Here is a 21,698-nt window from a genome sequence, read left to right on the forward strand (position 1 = left end):
GTGGGAAAATCACAAAACTACAGTAAAACGAAAAGCTTAGGAGGGATGAGAAGCCCCATGACCTATTAAGAAAAACTACAGATACTTATAAAATAAAATTGAATGAACTACAACTGAAGGGGGAAAGATTGGGAGATATTAAATTTCGGGTTGGATTGGAAAGGCTTTGGAAGGAATCTTAAATTAGTCCTACTAACTCTAAGAAGGATTTGGTTTCTTTTTGGGGGAAGGAGTCTCTTTGAGGAGCTATGAATTATGGACAGCTCGCTAAACGGACAACTGGTTGGCCAGTTGTGACCCTGTACCGAGAATTTGCCTCTCTGATCTAGATACGACAACGTATCCAAATTTCATCTTCAGTTAGTATCAACACCTATTCTCTATTGGACTATCCCAGGGGAGGGTACTCAGAATAAACTGATTAATTATTCGCTCAAACTTATAGCTCTTTTCCTTGTACCCCTATCGTTTTCAAAGGCCTGTGTAGTTTTGGCCTCGGATTATTTCAAATAATGGCAAGGGGCAATTCGCATTTTAACTGAGATGTGGTGTTGTTTCCATCAACGGAGATTACAAGGCCAGTTCAGCCAATTTTTAATGATGACTGGCATCATTGAAAGTGCCAGAACCTTATTCTGCGCTTCTCTCAAATGTAAGTTCTGGAGAGAGAGAAAATTTTTGTTTAATCATGCTAAGCATGATTATTGGCGGGTAATCTTCTGGACTTCAATTTTCAAAACCTCATGCGGATGACCATGCAATATTAGGTACTCTAAGTGTTGCCTATGATTGTATATAACACAACTATTCATCAGAATCAGAGGCATCGTACACTATAAAAAAATGATTTCTGACAAAATTTTTTGCTCGGATACAAACATGTAAAAAAATGCAATTTTTCTGTTGGAATGTGACTTGCTTATTGAATTCCAACAAATTATTGACATTATTAAGAGTAGTGTTATATCAATCTAAGGAAGCGGGGCCCTAACCTTTTTGCATATATTAATTTCTCCAACAAGACAGTCCCCCCCACTTTCGGACAAGAAACATATTCCATCATTCCAACGGGGCAGTCATTCCGACAAGACACATATTCCATCATTCCAACTAGACATTCCCCTCTACCATTCAACATGACAGTCCACTTACCTACAAACAAGATTTCAAACTTAAACCATTAAAAAAACACCACGCCTGGTTTACTCAATTTATTGATATATTAATTGAAACGAAACAAAATGACATTGTGATTCTGGTTTTAACCACTACCTAGAAATTCATTCTTTAAAACAATAAGAACTAAGTTTTTGTGACGACACTCGATTAATCCTCCTCCTCCTACTCCAAGAAGTCAATGTTTATTTTGTATTGATTGTGAGTCAGTTTCTTTTTGCCAGTGAGACGGACAACATTGAAAAATAATGTATTATTCATGTTCACTATCTTTACATACATTGGGTAGCTGGTCATCTTGTGAGAACTATACTATAGTTGATGACTATAATGAAAAGTGTGGATTATGCAATCCGTGTAAATTGCATAAAGGATATGCTGTACAAATTAAGGACTGTAATACCTGTCTTGAAGAGACTTGTGACTCCAAAGACTATGCTCCAATTGCCATTTTGATAAGTGTGATCAACGGGAAAATACTTACCCTGGCATGATTGGAAAAAACCGTAAAAGTGATTTCAGTTTATTTCTAAGGGATTGGTTTTGTCGTGGATTTAAATTATTTTGGGAAGAAGAATTTGGAGCACGTTTCATTTGCAAAAAGATGAAGAGAGTATGGTTACTGCGTCATCGATGTGAGAACAATGCTAGTAATGATTATAAACCTACTGGTTTTTATTTGGCAGTTACAGAAAGTGATTCTTCATATGAGAATATTGTGTGCGACATTACTTCAAATAATCAGATAGAAACCGGTGAATTTCACAATATGAATCGTAATAGCATCATTGACTTCACAAGGTGATTTATTAGAAATGAAGTAACAATATATTGTGGAAAATGTGACCCTGACTTTGCACGCCAGGATCAGTACAAGTTGAATCCCAATGACCTACCACCAGTAATCGTTGTCGATGACGACAACGATGACAATCTAAATGACTATGATGAGGAAGAAGAAATCTAAGCAATGAAGACAAAATACTTTTTTTATAGTGCATATATATATTTTATTAATAAACAAATTCACATACGTTTTTAAAACACTTTATTCTTAGGGCTGTTCGTTGGCTAGGATACAACTCTGATTTTGACTAGTGGATATCCACCGAGGACATACACAATGCCCAGTGATTTTTATGTAACGTTTATGTCCAACGTCTCCGACCATCTCTACAATGATTTGAATAAAACAAGTGATGTTTGGACGAAACTCTCCCCCACTATCAAATTTGATGATGGAAAGTATCAATTAATGTCAATAATTTGTTGGAATTCAATAAGCAAGTCACATTCCAACAGAAAAATTGCATTTTTTTTACATGTTTGTATTCGAGCAAAAAATTTTGTCGGAAATCATTTTTTTATAGTGTACGATGCCTCTGATTCTGATGAATAGTTGTGTTATATACAATCATAGGCAACACTTAGAGTACCTAATATTGCATGGTCATCCGCATGAGGTTTTGAAAATTGAAGTCCACAAGATTACCCGCAAATAATCGTGCTTAGTATGATTAAACAAAAAATTTTCTCACCCTCACAAATTTATAATTGAGAGAGCGTAGAATCGAGTTCTGGCACATTCGATGATGCCAGTCATCATTAAAAACTGGCTGAACTAGTCTTGTACTCTCCATCGATGGAAACAACGCCACATCTCAGTTAAAACGCGAGTTGCCCCTTGGCATAATTTGAAATAATCCGAGGCCAAAACTACACAGGCCTTTGAAAACGATAGGGGTACAAGGAAAAGAGCTATAAGTTTGAGCTACTCATTAATCAGTTTATTCTGGGTGCCTTCCCCTGGGATAATCAAATAGAGAATTGGTGTTGATACTAACTGAAAATGCAATTTGGATACGTGGCTCAATGAATAAGGTTTGCAGGAAATAATTGTCGATTCCCATGAAGAGTTAAAACCGTGAATAGGGTTACTGGGCAAAGGTTTGGATGAAATATGAAGTGACTGGGATAGAGCATCCCCTAGGGACTCCAGGTCAGGGAGACACAATCTCGGTAACAGGGTCACAACTGGCCAACCAGTTGTCCGTTTAGCGAGCTGTCCATAATTCATAGCTCCTCAAAGAGACTCCTTCCCCCAAAAAGAAACCAAATCCTTCTTAGAGTTAGTAGGACTAATTTAAGATTCCTTCCAAAGCCTTTCCAATCCAACCCGAAATTTAATATCTCCCAATCTTTCCCCCTTCAGTTGTAGTTCATTCAATTTTATTTTATAAGTATCTGTAGTTTTTCTTAATAGGTCATGGACATTCTCATCCCTCCTAAGATTTTTGTTTTACTGTAGTTTTGTGATTTTCCCACTGGGTCTAGGACCTCTTTGTCCCCCCTCAGTTCTTTTTTCTTCTAGTGATTTTGTAACTCACCCAATTTTTTATTTTTCGCCACTGCAGGCTGAATCTGTACAATTGTCTCTTTTTTTTGCGTTTATCTTTTCATTTCTACTTTTCTCAAATTTTTCAGTCGCGCAAATTAAATCATCATTAAAACTGAATTTAACTCCATTGTTCACTATTTTTGACCGCATCTCTTTACCGTAGTTCCGTTTAATATTTCTATTCTCCTTTTTATTTTTGTTTTCTTTTGTCATACTAGGAATTAACTCGTCATTAAATGATAATTAAATTCTTAGATTGTAATTTCGTTCTGCATCTTTTTTCTCTCTTTTAGTTTTATTTAATTTTACCGCAGAAACAAATAAATAGTCATCAAATGTGAATTGAATTCCGACATTTGGTTTTTCATATTGTACTCAAATTTCTCGAACCTTACGAGAAAAAGCACATACAATGAATTTATTCTCATTTCTCTCGGGTACAATTCGTGCTTCATTTTGGTATATACTTGTCTCTGGCTCGTATTCGTTACATATGTTTTCAAGTTTTCTGTTTTCTGAAAATTTTACTGAAAAATCAATTTCGCGCGTTTTATTTTCAATATAACGTGGACGAGCCACTCCTGCATCTTTCAGCGTTAAAGAAGTAGAATTTAAGGATAGGAGATTTTCGATATCTCCAAAATCTCCTCCAATTGGAACATCTACTGCAAGAGTAGGTTTTACGCCTAATTTTTACCATTTTTCTCTGGAATGTACTGTCCTTGTTTGCAATTTCTATTCTCACCCAAGCAGATGGCCATGGGTGCTTATCTCCGTGATAACAGAATGTTACAATTTTATTTTTATGGTCTATCTCCGTTCTATTAATTGGCTCAGTTCGCACATAAGTTTGGTCACTGCAAGAATCAATTGCCATTCTTATAAAATACATGAAATGTATTTTTTTGCTCTGTGTTATTGTGCCTATTTTTATTATACTCTTCATATTGAAATACCTCTGGGTCTGCAACTTCCTGACTTATTTCGGTCCACTTATTTGCAATTTCCGCCATTTTTCGCTTGTTTTTAGGTTCTTTTCATTCAAATAAATTTTCAATTCTCTGTGGGTGTTTTCTAAAAAATGTTCCATTACTATTTTTCCATTACTTCCCTCACCTGTTCTTTTTTATTCTCTGGTTCTTCTAACATTCTACAATTTTCTAGATCCAGCTATTTTAAACACATATTTTTCAATATAGGCTATACCCGTATTCTTTGTAAGTTCGTTGTCTCGCTTTCTTTCGCCTCTAATCCTTCTTTGAAAGTGCTCGGGAGAAAGTTGAAACTTTCCAAAAACGGCTTGCTTTAATCTTTCAAAGTCTTTCGAGTAGTGCACCGGTAATGCTTTAAATGCAGTTTTTGCTTTGTAGTGAAGGAAGGGCTGAATTAATGTAACCCAGTTTTCTCTTGGCCATCTGTTTAATTCCGCAGGTTTTTTTTTCAAAATTGCAGAGGTATAAATTTACATCCTCTTTTTCTTTCATTAGCTGAAGGTTTATTGAATGCATTAAATCTACTGAGACGATCTCTGAGGATCTTGGGAATTTATTCCTGCGGCCATTTCCATTAGATGTTTTCTTTCCTCTCTATCTGCCTTCTCCTTTCATTCTCTGCCTATTCTATCAGCCTCCTCTTTCTGCTCTCTATCTATTCTAATTTTCTCCTCTTTCTGCTCTCTCTTCCTTTTCTATCTTTCTATTTTTTCAGCCTCCTCCTTTTTTTGCTATTCTATCTCTGTCTTCCATTTCTATCTTTCTCCCTTTTTTTTATCTTCCTCCTCTTTTTGCAAGAAGTAATTCATCATTTGTATAAAATCTACTTTATTGCTTTTTCGTGACCCCCTGCTGGATCTCGACTCCATACTGTTCCGACTTCTCCTGCTTGGCTTACTTCGGTTCTCTCGGTCATTATATCCTCTTAATTTATTTTCTGTATCCGTTCGTTTCATATTTTTTCGTTCCTTATCTGTGTTATGTCTGACTGACATTATTTTGAAACTCAGCTAACATCAAAATACTTCTTCAATCTACATGACAATAATTTCTCGAATGTCCGGCTTCCGGTCTCTCGTTAAAAAATGCTACGTCTCAAAAATTTTATCATATTCCAATTAGGCAACGCCCATTCAGATTTTCGTAATATTTTTATAGCCTACTACTGCTAGGCTAAATCCACTCGTAGTTGCGTGATATATTAAATCGTAAAATTTTATTTTATTCTAATTAGGCAATGCCCATTCAGACTTTTAAGGTATTTCAATTGGTTCTGTCTTTCCCGCAATTATTTATATGTAATCACAGTAGCCTACTCTTTAGGCTCAGTCAAATCATATCTTCGGAAAACGCAAATTCTTTCACTACCACTGTTCTCGATGGGTCCTTTAGTTTCTGCCACCAACTATTGTAATGTAAAGTCGCTGGCACCACTTATTGTAATGGAACCAAAGCTGGAACCACTTATTGGGATGGTAATTGCCTCTTGGCCATCACTATTACAATGTATATATATATATATATATATATATATATATATATATATATATATATATATATATATATATATATATATATATATATATATATATATATATATATATATATATATATATATATATATATATATATATTATATATATATATATATATATATATATATATATATATATATATATATATATATATATATATATATATATATATATATATATATATATATATAGGGTAATACTTATTATGGTATTCCCTGTTCCCGGGTATGGTGACGTGATCGAACGATCAAAAGGGCCAAAGTCTAGGCCAAGGGTGCCACCACCTGGATCACTTCTTATATCTCTAGCTATATCTTTGGATGATAAACGGGCCCTAGTCGATATACTAATGATGGCATTTCTCGCGAACTCTTTTCCTACCCTGCCTGGGTTCGTGGAAAAATAAGATAATAAGGTTGTAAAAAATTACTCACTTGTATTCTTTCGACGTCTTCAACAAAACATATATGCATCACTCTGAACTAAAGACTGTAAAGACTCTCAACAAAGACTCTTAACATAAACTCCCTAAACGGAATCTCAATTTAGACTAAAATGAAATCACCACTTCTGTACATAGAACCATAGGGATGGACCTTAGATTGGCCCTGGCCAATCCAATAAAATAAAGTTCAAATATCTAGCTTCTCCTTAATAATATTATATTTCATTGGCTCAGATCAGTTCAACAAAAATATATTTTTGACCAAATCTTTTATTTATTGCAAAACTACTAGATTAGCATCTGGACTTTAACTTGTCATTGAAAATTATATTATAAGCAAATCTAATCGAATGTAATTACAGAAAGGAAAACTGATAATTTATCTGAAAAAAGAAGAGAAAGAGGAGATAAACCCCAACACTTACAACCGTACAACCCTTTTAATTAAAAGTAAGGAGCCATATAAAAACTATGAGCCACGATAACTTTAAGAAGATGGCAAGTGCAAAAAATATTCGATCATCTTATTAGTCTAGTATTTTAGTTTTAGAAAAATTAAACCAGATTAAACTTAGCTAAGTGTAAAATACTACCTGTTTCAAAGCAAGGATTCCCTGTCTTTTGTATCGTTAATTTTATGTAAAAAGCAAAACAAATGCTTATAGGATGACACAAAAAACGCTAATTTACAATTATTAAAAATCATAATTTCTTTGAAAAAGAAGACATTTTTGAAACATTACGAGATCAAGCGGGTGACCCGAAAAACGTAAATTGCCAATGGGTTAAAATGACAACCTGGATAACCAAGACCAATTCGAGCAGCTAAAGCAAGTGGTATTGAGGAAATGCCTGAAGCTCTAAAATTTTAAAATGAAGAAAAAAGAAAAATATGACTAGAAGACGTGCAAAAACGAGGATCAAAACGAATCAAAAGTGAAATTGAAGAGCAAAGAGACTCGTGGCTAGATAGACATGCAATACCCAGTTTCAGTCAAGGCTGTTAAAGAAGTGACGCAAGTAGCAAGAAACAAAGACGTCGTTGTAGTTAGTATATATATATATATATATATATATATATATATATATATATATATATATATATATATATATATTATATTATAATGGATATGTTAAGATTATTACAAAAATATAATTTAATTTTTAGGGTCAATAGATTCAAATGATGGTTAGCCTACGGTAGCTGCATATAATCCTGGGTGCCTCACAAAATGCGAAATCTTTATCTTGCCTTATAGTTTGACCGTTTTCAGTCTGTGGCAACATGACAATCTTCATGAAACGATAACTTGATTGTAGATTTACGTGGTAGGAACATATAAAATTCCTTGGCCCCTCCTAGCATTAAAACGCTGTTTAGCATACCTCATATCTAAAGACACGCTTACAAATGACCGTTTATAATTTTTCTCTCTTTCAGTGAAGCAGTATCACGCTTAACTCGTTCTATGAAAGGCCCAAGAAAGGGAAGGAGCAAAGAAACTTCAAATCCATTAGAAGTACAGAAAAGCCTGTTAAATGCCTATGAAGCTGCTAATAGTATAAGAGAACAGTCATTCATTAGAACAGGTGAGATTTAAGTAAGAAATGGAAAATAAAATTTAGATATTTTTCTCCAAAGGGGGTGGAAGCACATAACTCATTTTACTGAAATCAGTATTGTACGAAGAATTCCCACCTCCTTCACCAATATTGAATTTGGTCTCAATTCTAATGTACTTGAGTCGTCTTTTTTTGTTTGGTATTTTATTAAACCTGTGGTGCAACCAATTACTTCGTAAATCGCCAATATTCTCGGTAATTAGATAATTATCAGCTCTACCTGACAAGAAAACAGATACAAATTATCCAAAAATAACACTACTTGATAACATTTTGGACTGCCAATCACCTTGTACCTACTTTCAGCCATAGTCTAGGTACAGTCAAGAACATTTGTATCAGAAATGGGGCACACCACAGCACCATAAAGCACGGTGTTCAGGATACTGAACTATTGATTAGTTTCTCAATATCGTATCAAATCTTTATAGATACCTATGCTGTGGTTTCAGCAAAGGGAATGATATCATTGGCATCGCAACAATGATGCCTAAGTAACGAGCGACAAAGCTTCACTTAATTACTTATTTATTTTTCTTTTCGCCAGGCAACTTTGTATTGGAGGAGTTGTCATAGGAACTGTGGAGTTGGCTCATCCAATTGGAAATCAAAATTTTAGCCTTCTTAATAGAAAAAGTAACTAGGGGGCAACCAGCCCCCTCCCCCCCCATTCCCTGAACCTTTTTGATGACATACCCACAAGGACCTCTGATTAAAATTTGAGAGTGGCAATTTCTTCAGAATACTTGAAAGGTCCAATAACTATGCATCTGGGGATCTCGGGGTCCCCCGCAGCTCGTAGGGTGAGGGGTGTAGGTTATGCAGATTAACCGTTGTTTACCTATAGGTTTTTAATTGGAAAAGGGCATAATTTATCCTGGGCCTCCAAAAAGGCTGAGGGTATTAAGCTTGAGACTTTCCGGGAATACTGAATAAAATCAAAACACATGTGCTTGCAGATCAGGGCATGTTGAGGCTGATGTTGAACTAACCAACAGACGCTATTTGCATTCTACTACTGCTACTACTGCCATGAGTGCCCATAACCTGAATTTTTTTTTTTTTGGGGGGGGGGGGCTTACCTGGTCTAAGCGGCACTTCCCATGATGTGTAATACAAATCTCAAAACAAAAATATAAAAATGTAAAGCAGTATCAACCCCCCCCCCCTTCCCCCCTCCCATATGGGCGCCCATGACTACTACTGCTTTGACTGTGACTACTTGTTACCATAACCACTTGCAACTTAAATTGCTTAAAACTGCAACTACTCTTGATTACGAATGCTTGCCACTACGACTGCGAATATTTGGGACTTTGACTGCTTGTGACTGCAAATACTTACGACCGCAACTACTTTTGACAGCGACTGCAACTACCAGCGACTGTCAGTGTAACTACTTAGGACTGCGAGTGCTTGTGATTTCGACTAATTGCAACGGCAACAATTACTGATATAATTGCATCTGTGACTGTGACTGTTACTGATAGTTCTACTGCTACGATTACTGGTACTGCTACTGCTACAACTATTACTCCTACTCTTACTACAACTATTGAACTAAATCAAAATAGTCCAAGTGCATCGAGGTTTTAAAAATGGCACATAGACGCAACTTCTCAGAAGCAGAATAGGATATGGACAGAAAATATTCAGAGAAAGTTAAGGGGGTTGTAAAATTAAATCAAAAGACACGATGTGTATCCAGATTGTCAGAAGGTCAGAACCAAATCAAAGGGAACTATTTGCATTCAGGTTGTCAAAAGGGTTTATCTACAGTATATCAGAAATGGCTGTTTTTTTAAAGTTAAAACTTTCAGATAATGTTGAGGGGAAGTTGAAATAAATCAAAATATGCTGTTTACATCAATGTTGTCAAAATAGAACATCTGCAAAATCTCCGGAATGGTAAGAGAATCAAGTTGACATGTCAAGGGAATGTTGAGAAAGATGTCAAACTATTTCAAAAGACGCTAGTGCATTCACATTGTTAGAAGGGTACATGTAGAAGATTTAATAGCAGCCTAAGGGTATCAATTTGAAACTTTTGGGGAATGGTTAGGGTATTTTGTGCTCAATCAAAAAAGATTATTTGCATCCAGATTGTCAAAATGACATATTTTCCCCAGCATACCAAGTATACGCTCACTACTGCAGCTTCTACCACTGTGACTGTGCCTGTGACTGTCACTTCTGCTGCGACGATTACTGCTGCTAATATTATTACCACTACTACTACTACTATAAGTGTATCAAGCTGTAATTTTCAGGGAATGTTGGGAAGGAGTCGAACTAAATCAGAAGACACTATGTGTATCCAAATTATCACAAAGGAATATGTGAAATGTCTCAAGAGCAGCTATAAGTATTAAGTTCAAACTTTTGGGGAATGGTGAGGGGATGTCGTATTCAATAAAAAGAGGTTATTTGCATTAAGGTTGTCAAAATCTTTTCCCCATCATCCTAAGCATAAGCTAACAACTGCAGCTACTACAATTGCGATTGCGACTGTGACTGCGAATGCTATTTCTACTTTGACGACTGCTACTGCTACTATTACTACAACTACTACTACTGTCAAAACTATTGGATTAAATCAAATGAGTTGAACTGCATCCAGATTGTCAAAATGGCACATATGCAATATCTCAGGAATATAACCGGGCAACACTCAGAAAATCTCAGAAAAACTTGAAGAGGATGTAAAAGTTAATCAGAAACACCCTATGTGCATCCAGATTGTCAAGAAGGTATCTGTACAAATCATAGGAATAGCTAAGGGTATTGCAATGCAAATTTTGGGTTATATTATAGAGGATTAAGAATTAAATCAAAAGACACGATATGCATTCAGGCTGTCAAAAGAGAGTAACGTAATATCTCAGGAATGGCAAATGACATTAATTTGGAGTAATGACGGCAAAATGAGTGTAAGGGGTGCCATAGCTGCTACTCTTTTATTACTTTAATGCATTAAGATGACGAAGAAGTTTAACGACGATCCACTAAAGATACAGGTGTTATTAATTTTCTTCAAGATGCAGGTGGTTGTTACGTAATAGGGTTTGTTTTCTAAGAGATGCAGGTGTCTGTTATTTCAATTACTTAAGAAACCCACAAGAGCCAAGAAAAAATGTTCAAAGCCCCACCAAATAATGATTTCTTTGATTCTTTAAAAAAAAACCTACGAGGACATGAAAAAGCTTTCAGGGCCCTCCCAAGTTGATAATTTTCAAGACGTCGGGCTTTAGCAAACAACTTAACCAGGCCCCTTGCAACATTTTCAATCGGGAACCTAGCAACGAATCCCACAGGAGGCCTAGCCTCCAATTTCATCGGGCCCCTAGCAAACAATTCAACAGGACTCTCAGCAACCAATTCCAACGGGAGCCCCTAGGAAATAATTCCACCAGGGGCCCTAACGATTAATTCCATCAGGGCCCCCTAGAATTAAATTCAGCCGGGGCCCTAGCATCCAATTCTAACGGAGGGCTCTAACAACCAATTTCAACAGTGGGGGCCTAGCAACCGATTCCAACAAGGAGCCTTAAACAATTTCTCCGTCAAGGCATTTTTCAAGACGGTTCAAAACATTTCAAGAGTTTTTGAAGACTTTTTCTTCAAGAATTATTTCAAGAGGTTTCAAGACATTTCAAAGCGTTTTTAAAACATTTTTCTTCAAGACGTTTTTCATGACGTTTGAAGACATTTCAAGACGTTTTTTTACAAGACATTTTTCTTCAAGACATTTTCCTTCACAATTTCTTTAAGCCTTACGTAATGGAGAATGTTTACCAGTGATAAGGATGACGCAATCTCATGTGATTTGTTCCTTCAGGACTCATGGGAATCCACGCATGTAACTGAGTAGGGCACAAATGTGGGGTGTTACATGATGAAGATGCACACGTGGGTGTTATGTAATACTCTAAGAGATTTTTTTCTTCAGGATTTCATTTTTCTTTCAATGCGTTTTTCTTTCTTTTTTTTCTCATGGAACCTTTATAATCTAAAGATTTTGGTCCCCTTTGGGAATAAAAAGAGATTTGGCCTAAACGGGATGTAGCGCTAGACAGCTGGACCAAGAAAGCCTTCTTAATATTTAAATTTAGGAAATAGATTCTAATGGAAATGTTTCGAAAAATATATGGATTGCATGTTTCCCATGTCTGCAATAATTGATATGCGGGAAAGAAAATCGATTACTGGGAATTCTTACATTTGATGCGCACCTGCTTGTTAAGTATTGCTTTAGAGAACAGAATTTGATAATATTAACGATTGCTCGTAGCATAGTTTTTAGTATTGGAGTCTTTAGAGGCAATCTTGAACGAGCATACCTGTGTACATTGGCTACAAGACGCTTAAATTTCATTAGTGAAGTATGTTGAAGTTTTACCCTGGAACAAGAAATCTTAAGGACACAGAATTTTTTTGTATATACAAATTTTATCAATAAAAAAACACTATAAAATCACGAAATCACAGAAAAAAAGCAATTAAATCTCCTCAAACGGAAAAAAAACGTGAAAAAGCCTATAAAGGATAAAATATAAGCAAAAAGAAGGCTGAGTTAAAGAAAGTTGGGATCCCTAGTAACCAATTCCAGGGGGGAGGTTTGGTATTAGAGGTAAATTTAAGCTATATTAAGAGATATTTCTGAGTGGTCTTAACGAAAATGCATCGTTTCTATTGAGCCAACACTATGCAGTCCTGGTTGACAAGCGCACATTTGAGTACTATTTTTCTTTGTATTTTGTGTAATCTCGTTAGAGGTAAAATTAAGCCACTTTAAGAGACATTTTTGAGAGCTTTTAAAGGGAACATCCAAGGGGTAATTTATTAGAAGATAATTCAAGGGGGGGGGGCACAAGACACTTGACTTAATTCCAGGGGGAGGGTTGTTATTAGAGGTAAATTTAGGCCATATTAAGAGGTATTTCTGAGAAGTTTTAATGAAAATGCCTCGTTTCTTTGAGTCAAGACTCGCCATTCCTGGTTGATAAGCACATATTTTAATAGTATTTTTCTTCGTATTTGGCATAGTACCGTTAGAGGCAAATTTAAGCCACATTAAAAGATATTTTTGAGAGGTTTTAATGGAAACGCCGAAGAGGTGACTTATTACGGATAAATTTAAGCCATATTAAGAGATATTTCTGAGAATTTTGAATGAAAATGCTTCGTTTCTTTGAGCCAAGACTGCATTTACGGTTGGAAAGCACACATTTGAATAATATTTTTCTTCATATGTTACATCATCTCGTTAGAGGTAAATTTAAGCCATATTAAGAGATATTTTTGAGAGCTTTTAATGAAAATGCCCCCTTTCTTTGACTGCGTGTTAGATTTCAGTTCCCCTTTGCCGAAAAATTCTTTTAACACCTTTCACCTTGACTTTATGCCGTAGAACATGTTAGTCCAAGGCAATTCACGCCGCCGTGACAAAATATGGATGGCACACGGCACCCTCTGGCACCCTCATCGTTCCAAATGCATTGTTTGGATATTTTCATAAGAAAAACATGCTTTAAATCCATTGATTTGTGTTTTAGCAATCCACCCCCACCATGATGCTCCCCTCCATGGCAATTAACATAACATGGCAAACTATGGATGGCACACTACACCCTATGGCACCCCCCATCATTCCTAAGACATTTTCAGGTATTTTCTTGTTGAAAATATGCTTTATAGCCATTGGTTCATGTTTTCGAAAGTCACTCAACGTGATACACACCATATTAACCATATTAATTCAAACCACCGTGACACACTATGACCGGTCCCTTGTTACCCTCTGGTACCCCTTCTCATTCCTAATGTATTTTTCAGGTATTTTCTTGTTAAAAATCAAGCTTTAAATCCCTTAGTTTGTTTTTTCGCAAGCCATCCTAAACGTGATGCACCATGTCAATTCACGCCACCGTACGATATTATGACTGGTCCTCTGGGACCCTCTGAAACATTTCATCATTCCTAAGACATTTTACACATATTTTCTTGTTGAAAATCATGCTTTAAATCCATTGATTCGTGTTTTCGCAAGCCAAACCTCCGTCATACACCATATTAAATCACAATACCTTGCCACACTATTTCTGCCCCTCTGGCATCCTCAGGCATCCCTCAGCATTCCTAAGACATTTTGATTATTTTCTTGTTCAAAATCATGCTTTAAATTCATTGGTTCGTGTTTTTGAGAGCCACCCTCAACATGACACACCATGTCAATTCACGCAACTGTACCACACTATGACTGGCCCTCTGGCACAGTCTGTTACCTCTCATCATCCCTAAGACATTTTTTAGATATTTTCTTAATAAAATGATATCCAATTCAGCTTCCCCCGCTTCTGCCCCCTTTTTCCACGATTTCTGCCCACTGGAACAGAAATTCCAGTTCCGATTCGGCAGGCCCCGACCCCGGTTCCAGTCCCAGTCCTGGTTCCAACTATTCTGGTTGTATTTGTTCTGGTTATGCCACTTCTGCCCCCCTTCCTGATTCGTCGGTTCAAATTCCACCAATTCTGCTCCAAGCTCAATCAGTTCCAGTCCAAGCACAAGTTCTACCCTCTGGCATCCTCTGGCAGCCCTCATCATTCCTAAGACATTTCTGGTTATTTTCTTGTTAAAAATCATGCTTTAAATCTATTGGTTCGTGTTCTTGAGAGCCACCCTCAACATGACACACCATGTCAATTCACGCAACTTTACCACACTATGACTGGCCCTCTGGCACAGTTTGTCACCTCTCATCATCCCTAAGACATTTTCTTAGATATTTTCTTAATAAAATGAAATCCAATTCAGCTTCCCCCGCTTCTGCCTCCTGTTTCCACCATTTCTGCCCACGGGAACAACAATTCCAGCTCAGATTCGGCGTGCTCTGATCCCAGTTCCAGTCCCAATCCTGGTTCCACCGATTTTGGTTCTATTTGTTCTGGTTCCACCACTTCTGCCCCCCTTCCTGATACCACGGTTCCAATTCCACTAATTCTGCTCCAAGCTCCATCAGTTCCAGTTGAAGCACCAGTTCCACCGATTCTTGTTCCGTCAGTTCCGGTTCCACCGCTTCTGTCTCCGATTGCACAGTTCCGATTTTGCCAATTCGACGCCGACTTCCGCCATTCTCAGTATTTTTTCATTTGGCTTGCCCATGGTAATCTATGCCTGGTCATCAACATTAGCTAGCTTATTGTCAAATATCATAAAAACCTTACTTGATATTATCAAATCCTTGCATGATATTACCAAATCTTATTAAATTTTACAAAATATCGTCCATCATTATCTGTCTTGTGAGATATTATGGGAATTCTTTTGGTCATTACCTAAATCTTTCAAGCTGTTGTCAAAATCTAGAATGGTTCTAGCAAAATCATGTCTGTTACTATCAAAATGCTATCAGGTATTACCAAAAGCTTGTGTGGTATTATCAAAGTTATGTCTGTTCTTACCAATATTTAACGTTGTACAATGAAATCGTATCTCCTATTATCAATATCATCAAAATCTTGCCAAGTATTACCAAAATAATGTGTGACACTATAAACAACCTGTCTGATATTATCATTTACCTTGCACTACATTATCAAAATCTCGACTTATATAATGATATTATCGAAACTTTACACGATATTATCAAAAGGTTGCAAGTTATTGAAAGAATCGTTTTGGGTACTATCAGAATCTCAAATGACATTAACAAAATATTTACAGCTGCAATCAAAACGTGTTTGCAATTACCAAAATCTAATATGGTTCTATCAAAACCCTGTTACCTATTAATAAAGTTTAATATAGTGCTATCAAAATCATATATGCTATTATCAAGATTATCAAAATTTTGTCAAGTGTTACCAAACTCTTTTAAGATATTATCGAAATCTTGTCTGATAATAAGAAACATATTGTGCTACACTATCAAAATCTCGACTTATATTAAGAGAATCCTCTATGACAATATCAAAATCACACACGGTACTATCAGAATCATGCAAGTTATTAGCAAAATCTTGCATAGTATTATCATAATCTCACGAGTTATCAACGAAATATCTTCAGCAACAACCAAAACGTAAGTTCTATTACCCGAATCTAATATGATGCTATCAAAATCATGTTACCTATTAACGAACCTTAACATAGTGCTATCAAAACCGTGTGTGCTTTATAAAGGTTATCAACATCTTATCAAATATTTTCAAGACCTTACATCATATTATCAAAGTCTTGAATGATATTACCAAATCTTGTTAATTATTACAAAATCTTGTCTTGCATTATCAAAGTCTTTTGAGATATTATGAGAATCCTTCCGGGCATTATCGAAATATTGCAAGCTAATATCAAAATGTAGAATGGCTCTAGCAAAATCTTGTCTGGTACTATCAAAATACTATCAGGCATTACCAAAATCATGTGGGGTGTTAGCAAAATCTTTTCTGATATTATCAAACATCTTATACTACAATACCAAAATCTCGGCCTTTATAACAAGAATCTTGAATTGCATTATCAAAACCTAAAGTCGCATTATTAAAATTATGTAAGATATTAACAAAATCTTGCTCGGTATCTCCTATTATCAAGATTATCAAAATCTCTCCATGTATTACCAAAATATTGTGTGGTATTATAAACATTCCTTTTGATATTATCAAACATCTTGCACTACATTATCAAAATCTCGACGGATATAATGAAAATTCTTTATGGTATTATCAAAACCTTATATGATATTACCAAAATCTTGTAAGTTATTAACAAAATCTGGCATACTCTTATCAAAATCTTAAATTACATTAACGAAATATTTGCAGCTACAATCAAAACGTGTCTGCCATTAACAAAATCTAATATGGTTCTACAAAATCTTGTTACCTGTTAACAAAGTTTAACATAGTGCTATCAAAATCATGTCTGTTATTATCAAGATTATCAAAATCTTGTCAAATGTTTTCAAAACATTACACTATATTTATGAAGTCTTGTATAATATTACCAAATTATGCTTAAATATCACAAAATATTCTTTTGTATTTTCAAAGTCTTCTGAGATATCATGACAGTTCTTTCCGGTATTAAATTAAATCTTGCAAGTTATTATCAAAACTTAGAATGATGCTAGCAAAATCGTGTTTGGAGCTATCAAAATATTATTAAGGATTACAAAATCTTGTGAGACATTATCAAAATCAGGCCTGATATTATCCAATATCTTGTTCTATGTATTATCAAAATCCCACGTGGTATAATGAGAATCCTCTATGATATTATCAAAGATTTACATTGCAAATTATTAACAAAATTATTAATGCTAATATGAAATTTCTGCTTGATATTAAAAAAAAATAATTTTCTGGTAATATCAAAACGTGTCAGATATCGTCAAATCTGACATGATGTTATCTAAATCGTGTCTGCTATTACCAAATTTAACATGGTGTGATCAATAGCAGACACGTTTTGATTATAGCTGAAAATATTTTGTTAATAGCTTTACAATATTTTCATAATACTATGTAAATTTTGAAAATATCATAGTGGATTCTCATTATACCATATGGGATTTTGATAATGCAGTACAGTATATTTGATACTGTCAGGCATTATTTTGATAATAATACACAAGATATTGGTAATGCTTGATAATATTTTGATAGTACCCGACACAATTTTGCTAGCATCATTGCAGATTTGATAATGACTTTCAAGATGTAGGTAATACCGGAAAGGATGGTCATAATATCTCACAAGACATTGAAAATACAAGATCAGATTCTGTAACATTTAAACATGATTTGGTAATATCTGGCGAGACTTAAATAATATTATTTAAAGTTTTGAATATTTGAAAGGGTTTTGCAAGATTTTTATAATCTTGATAATGACAGACACGACTTGATCACACTATGTTAAATTTGGTAATAGCAGACACGATTTAGATAATATCACGTAACATTTGACGATATCTAACACGTTTGATATTACCAGAAAAATATTTTGTCAATATCAGGTGGAATTTTTATAATAGCATGCAAGATTTTATCAAATGAAACTCAGAGAGAAAAGAATTAACAAAATGAAAAATAAAATCGAAAAAGTGATAAAACAAGGATTTGTCAGCCAGTGGCGAACCATGAAGAAGAAGAAATAAGCAAATATTTTGACAAGGACCTCCGCCAAGTCGTCCTCATTGCTAAACAAAAAAGAAAAAGAAACAAAAAAACGAAAATCTAACCTTTCGAAGTTTACCCGACCAAGAGAGAACAGACACTAAATAAAAACCAAGCAGGAATCAATGAAAAATAATCTACCAAGATAATTGAGCAAGAATCCTTTGCCTTGAAATAGTTTTAGCTGGTCTACAGTTTCGGTTTTCATTAGATATGCAAATAGGTTCTTTTAAGTTATACCGGGTAAAAATATTGATTGAGTCCTTCAAAATTGAACTGTCGTAAATTGGGCTTTATGAAATATCTCCAGTATCTTTATTTATTGCTAAATTTTGGTTCATGTATTTTTTTTTATCTCAATTACCGCTTTAAAAATTTGTGGTAGGCCATTTACAGTTGATATTAAGGTTACCTCGTCAAAAAAAACCAGATGGGTCGAATTTACCAAAATATGCGAAGCCAATGCCGAATCAAAGTTGTCATTGTTATTTTTTAATCTCAGGGTCTTATCTATTGAAATTTTGTGCTCATGCAAACGTTCACCTAGCTGTTGAAGGGATTACCAATGTAAAATTTCCCACATGAACACGGGATTCTGTAGATACCACTACCTAGTACAGGGTCAGTTTTATCCTTTCCTGAGTTGAAAAGATGTTCAACTTTTTATTTGGTTTTGAAAGAAAAAGAGAGATTTTTTTTTTTTTTAATTTTTCAAGGTTATCGCCAAGTTTCTGGATGTATGATAAAGCGATGAAAGTTTTTGTTTTATTTGCTGGGGTACCTGAATCGAGGGGGACGAGCTCCCTATTTTGTTGTTTTATCTTTTTTAATCGTCTATCTATGATATTTTCAATAAGTTTGATTGGGTGACCATTGCAGAAAAGAATATCCTTGACATAGTTAATTTCAGAATTAATATGATTACGGGAAAAAATTTTTAAGGCTCTGTTGACTAAAGAGATTATTATCCCTCTTTTCACAGAAGGAGGGTGATTGGAAGAGATATTTAGATACCGATCGTTAAGAGTCGGCTTTCTATATATAGAAAATTCAAGGCTAGAAGTAGTTTTTATAATCAAAAGATCTAAAAAGGCAGCTTACCTGAATCTTCAAGTTCCATTGTGAATTGAAGATTCAGATTAAAAGAGTTCAAATGTGCCAAAAAATCTCATAGTGTCTTGTCCATGTTCCCAAACAGAAAGGATACCATCAACGAAACGAAACCAGATAGTGTTTTAAGTGGAAACTATTCACTTTGACAATAACAAATTTTATAATAACAAGTAAGGTCTTGACAAGCTGATTACATTGATAAAGCACCAACGGTTTTGATAGCAGTATGACAAGATTCGTTAATAGGTAATAGCAGTGACGTTTTGATTGTTGCTGAAGATATTTTGTTAATAACTCGTGAGATTACGATAATACAATGCACGATTTTATTAATAACTTGCATGATTCTGATAGTATCGTTATTATAACTTGCATGATTCTCATTATATCAATCGAGATATCGATAATGTAGTGAGATATGTTTCATAATATCAGACAAGATTTTATTAATATCATACAAGAGTTTTGTAATATTTGACAAGATTTTGATAATCTTGATAATAGCAAACATGATTTTTATAGCACTATATTCAACTTTGTTAATAGGTAACACGGTTTTGATAGCACCAAATTAAATTTATACCGGTAGACATGTTTTGATTGTAAGTGCAAATATTGTGTTAGTGTCATTTAAGATTTTGATAATACCATGCAATATTTTGTTAATAACTTGCAATATTTTGATAATATCATGTAAGGTTTTGATAATATCATAGAGAATCATTATATTAGTCGAGATTTTCATAATGTAGTGCAAGATGTTTGATAATATCAGACAGGTTGTTTATAGTACCACAGATTATCTTGGTAATACTCGCAAGATTCTGATAATCCTGGATAATAGGAGCTATGGTATCATTGTGCTCTGTAAAGACCAAAAGAATCCTCATAATATCTTACAAGACTTTTATAATACAGGACAAGATTTAGTAATATTTAACAAGATTTGAATATATTGCGCAAAACTTTGATACAATCATGTGAGGTTTTGCTAATATTTGACAATAAGTTAGATACTGTTGGTGACCAGGTGTAGATTACCATGGGAGACCCGCATAAAAAATACTGGAACCAGCGAAACTCGGAGTGGAATTGGCGGAATCGGCACTGTGGAATCGGGAACAGAAGTTGTGGAACTGGAACTGACGGAACCAGAGTTGCTGGAACTGGGGTTGGGACTGGAACTGATGGAGCTTGGAGTGGAATTGGTGCAAGCGAATCCGTTGAATGAGGGGGGTAGAAGTGGTGGAACCGGAACTGACGGAACTAAAATCGATGGGACCGGAACTGGGGTCGGAGCCCAAAAAATCGGAACTGGAACTGCTGTAAGCGGGGGGTAAAAGCGAGGAAAGCGGAATTAGATAGCACTTTGTTTAAAAAAAAGTGGCATGAATGGACAAGGTATATTATGTTGAGGGTGTCTTGCGAAAACACGAACTAATGGATTTAAAGCATGATTTTAACAAGAAAACAACTGAAAAATGTGTCAAGAATGACAAAAGTTGCCAGAGGGGCAGTAATAGTGTGGCACGGTGGTGTGAATTGACATGGTGTTTCACCGATGGTTGGCTTGCGATGACCAATGGATTTAAAGCATGAATTTTAACAAGGTAATAGCTTTAAAATGTCTCAAGAATAATGAGGGGCAACAGAGGGTGCCAGATGCACAGTCACAGTGTGGTACGGTGGCGTGAATTGACATGGTGTATCATGTTTAGAAAGCCTTGCGAAAACACGAGCGAATGGATTTAAAGCAGGATTTTTAACAGTAAAATACCTGAAAAATCCCTTAGGATTAATGAAAGGTGCCAGAGGTTTCCAAAGGGCCAGTCGTAGTATGGCACGGTGGTTTGAATTGACATGGTGCATCATGTTGAGGGTGGTTTGTGAAAACACGAGCCAATGGGTTTAAAGCATATTTTTAGCAAGAAAATACCTAAAATATGTCTTAGGATGATGCGGAGTACCAGAGGATGTTCTGTACCTTCCATAGTTTTCCAAAAAGGCACAGATTGCCATTGGGGGCATCACGTTGGGGGCGGATTGCTAAAACACAAACAATGGATTTAAAGCATAATTTTATTATGAAAATATCTGAAAAAAACGCCTATGGAATGATGAGGTTGACAGAGGGTGCCTTGCACCGTCCATAGTCTACCACGATTGCGTGAAGTGCCTTGGAATAAAACGTTCCACAGCTCAAAGTTAAGGTGTTAGGTGTTAAAATAAATCCGA

General features: G+C 35.3%; 1 protein-coding gene across 2 annotated transcripts in view; it reads left to right on the plus strand.

The window, feature by feature from the left end:
• The window catches only part of LOC148955178 (uncharacterized), a 75,809-nt gene that overhangs the window by 24,412 nt on the left and 29,699 nt on the right, over positions 1 to 21,698 (plus strand). For both annotated transcript variants that reach the window (XM_089108092.1, XM_089108091.1), the window contains exon 3: positions 7,988 to 8,136. In XM_089108092.1, the coding sequence (XP_088964218.1) occupies positions 7,988 to 8,136 (149 nt within the window). The remainder of the gene's footprint in view (positions 1 to 7,987; positions 8,137 to 21,698) is intronic.

Source organism: Artemia sp. Qi Xiang Cuo, chromosome 2 (genome assembly GCF_049724085.1).
Source record: "Artemia sp. Qi Xiang Cuo chromosome 2, ASM4972408v1, whole genome shotgun sequence".
Taxonomy (NCBI): Eukaryota; Metazoa; Arthropoda; class Branchiopoda; order Anostraca; family Artemiidae; genus Artemia; species Artemia sp. Qi Xiang Cuo.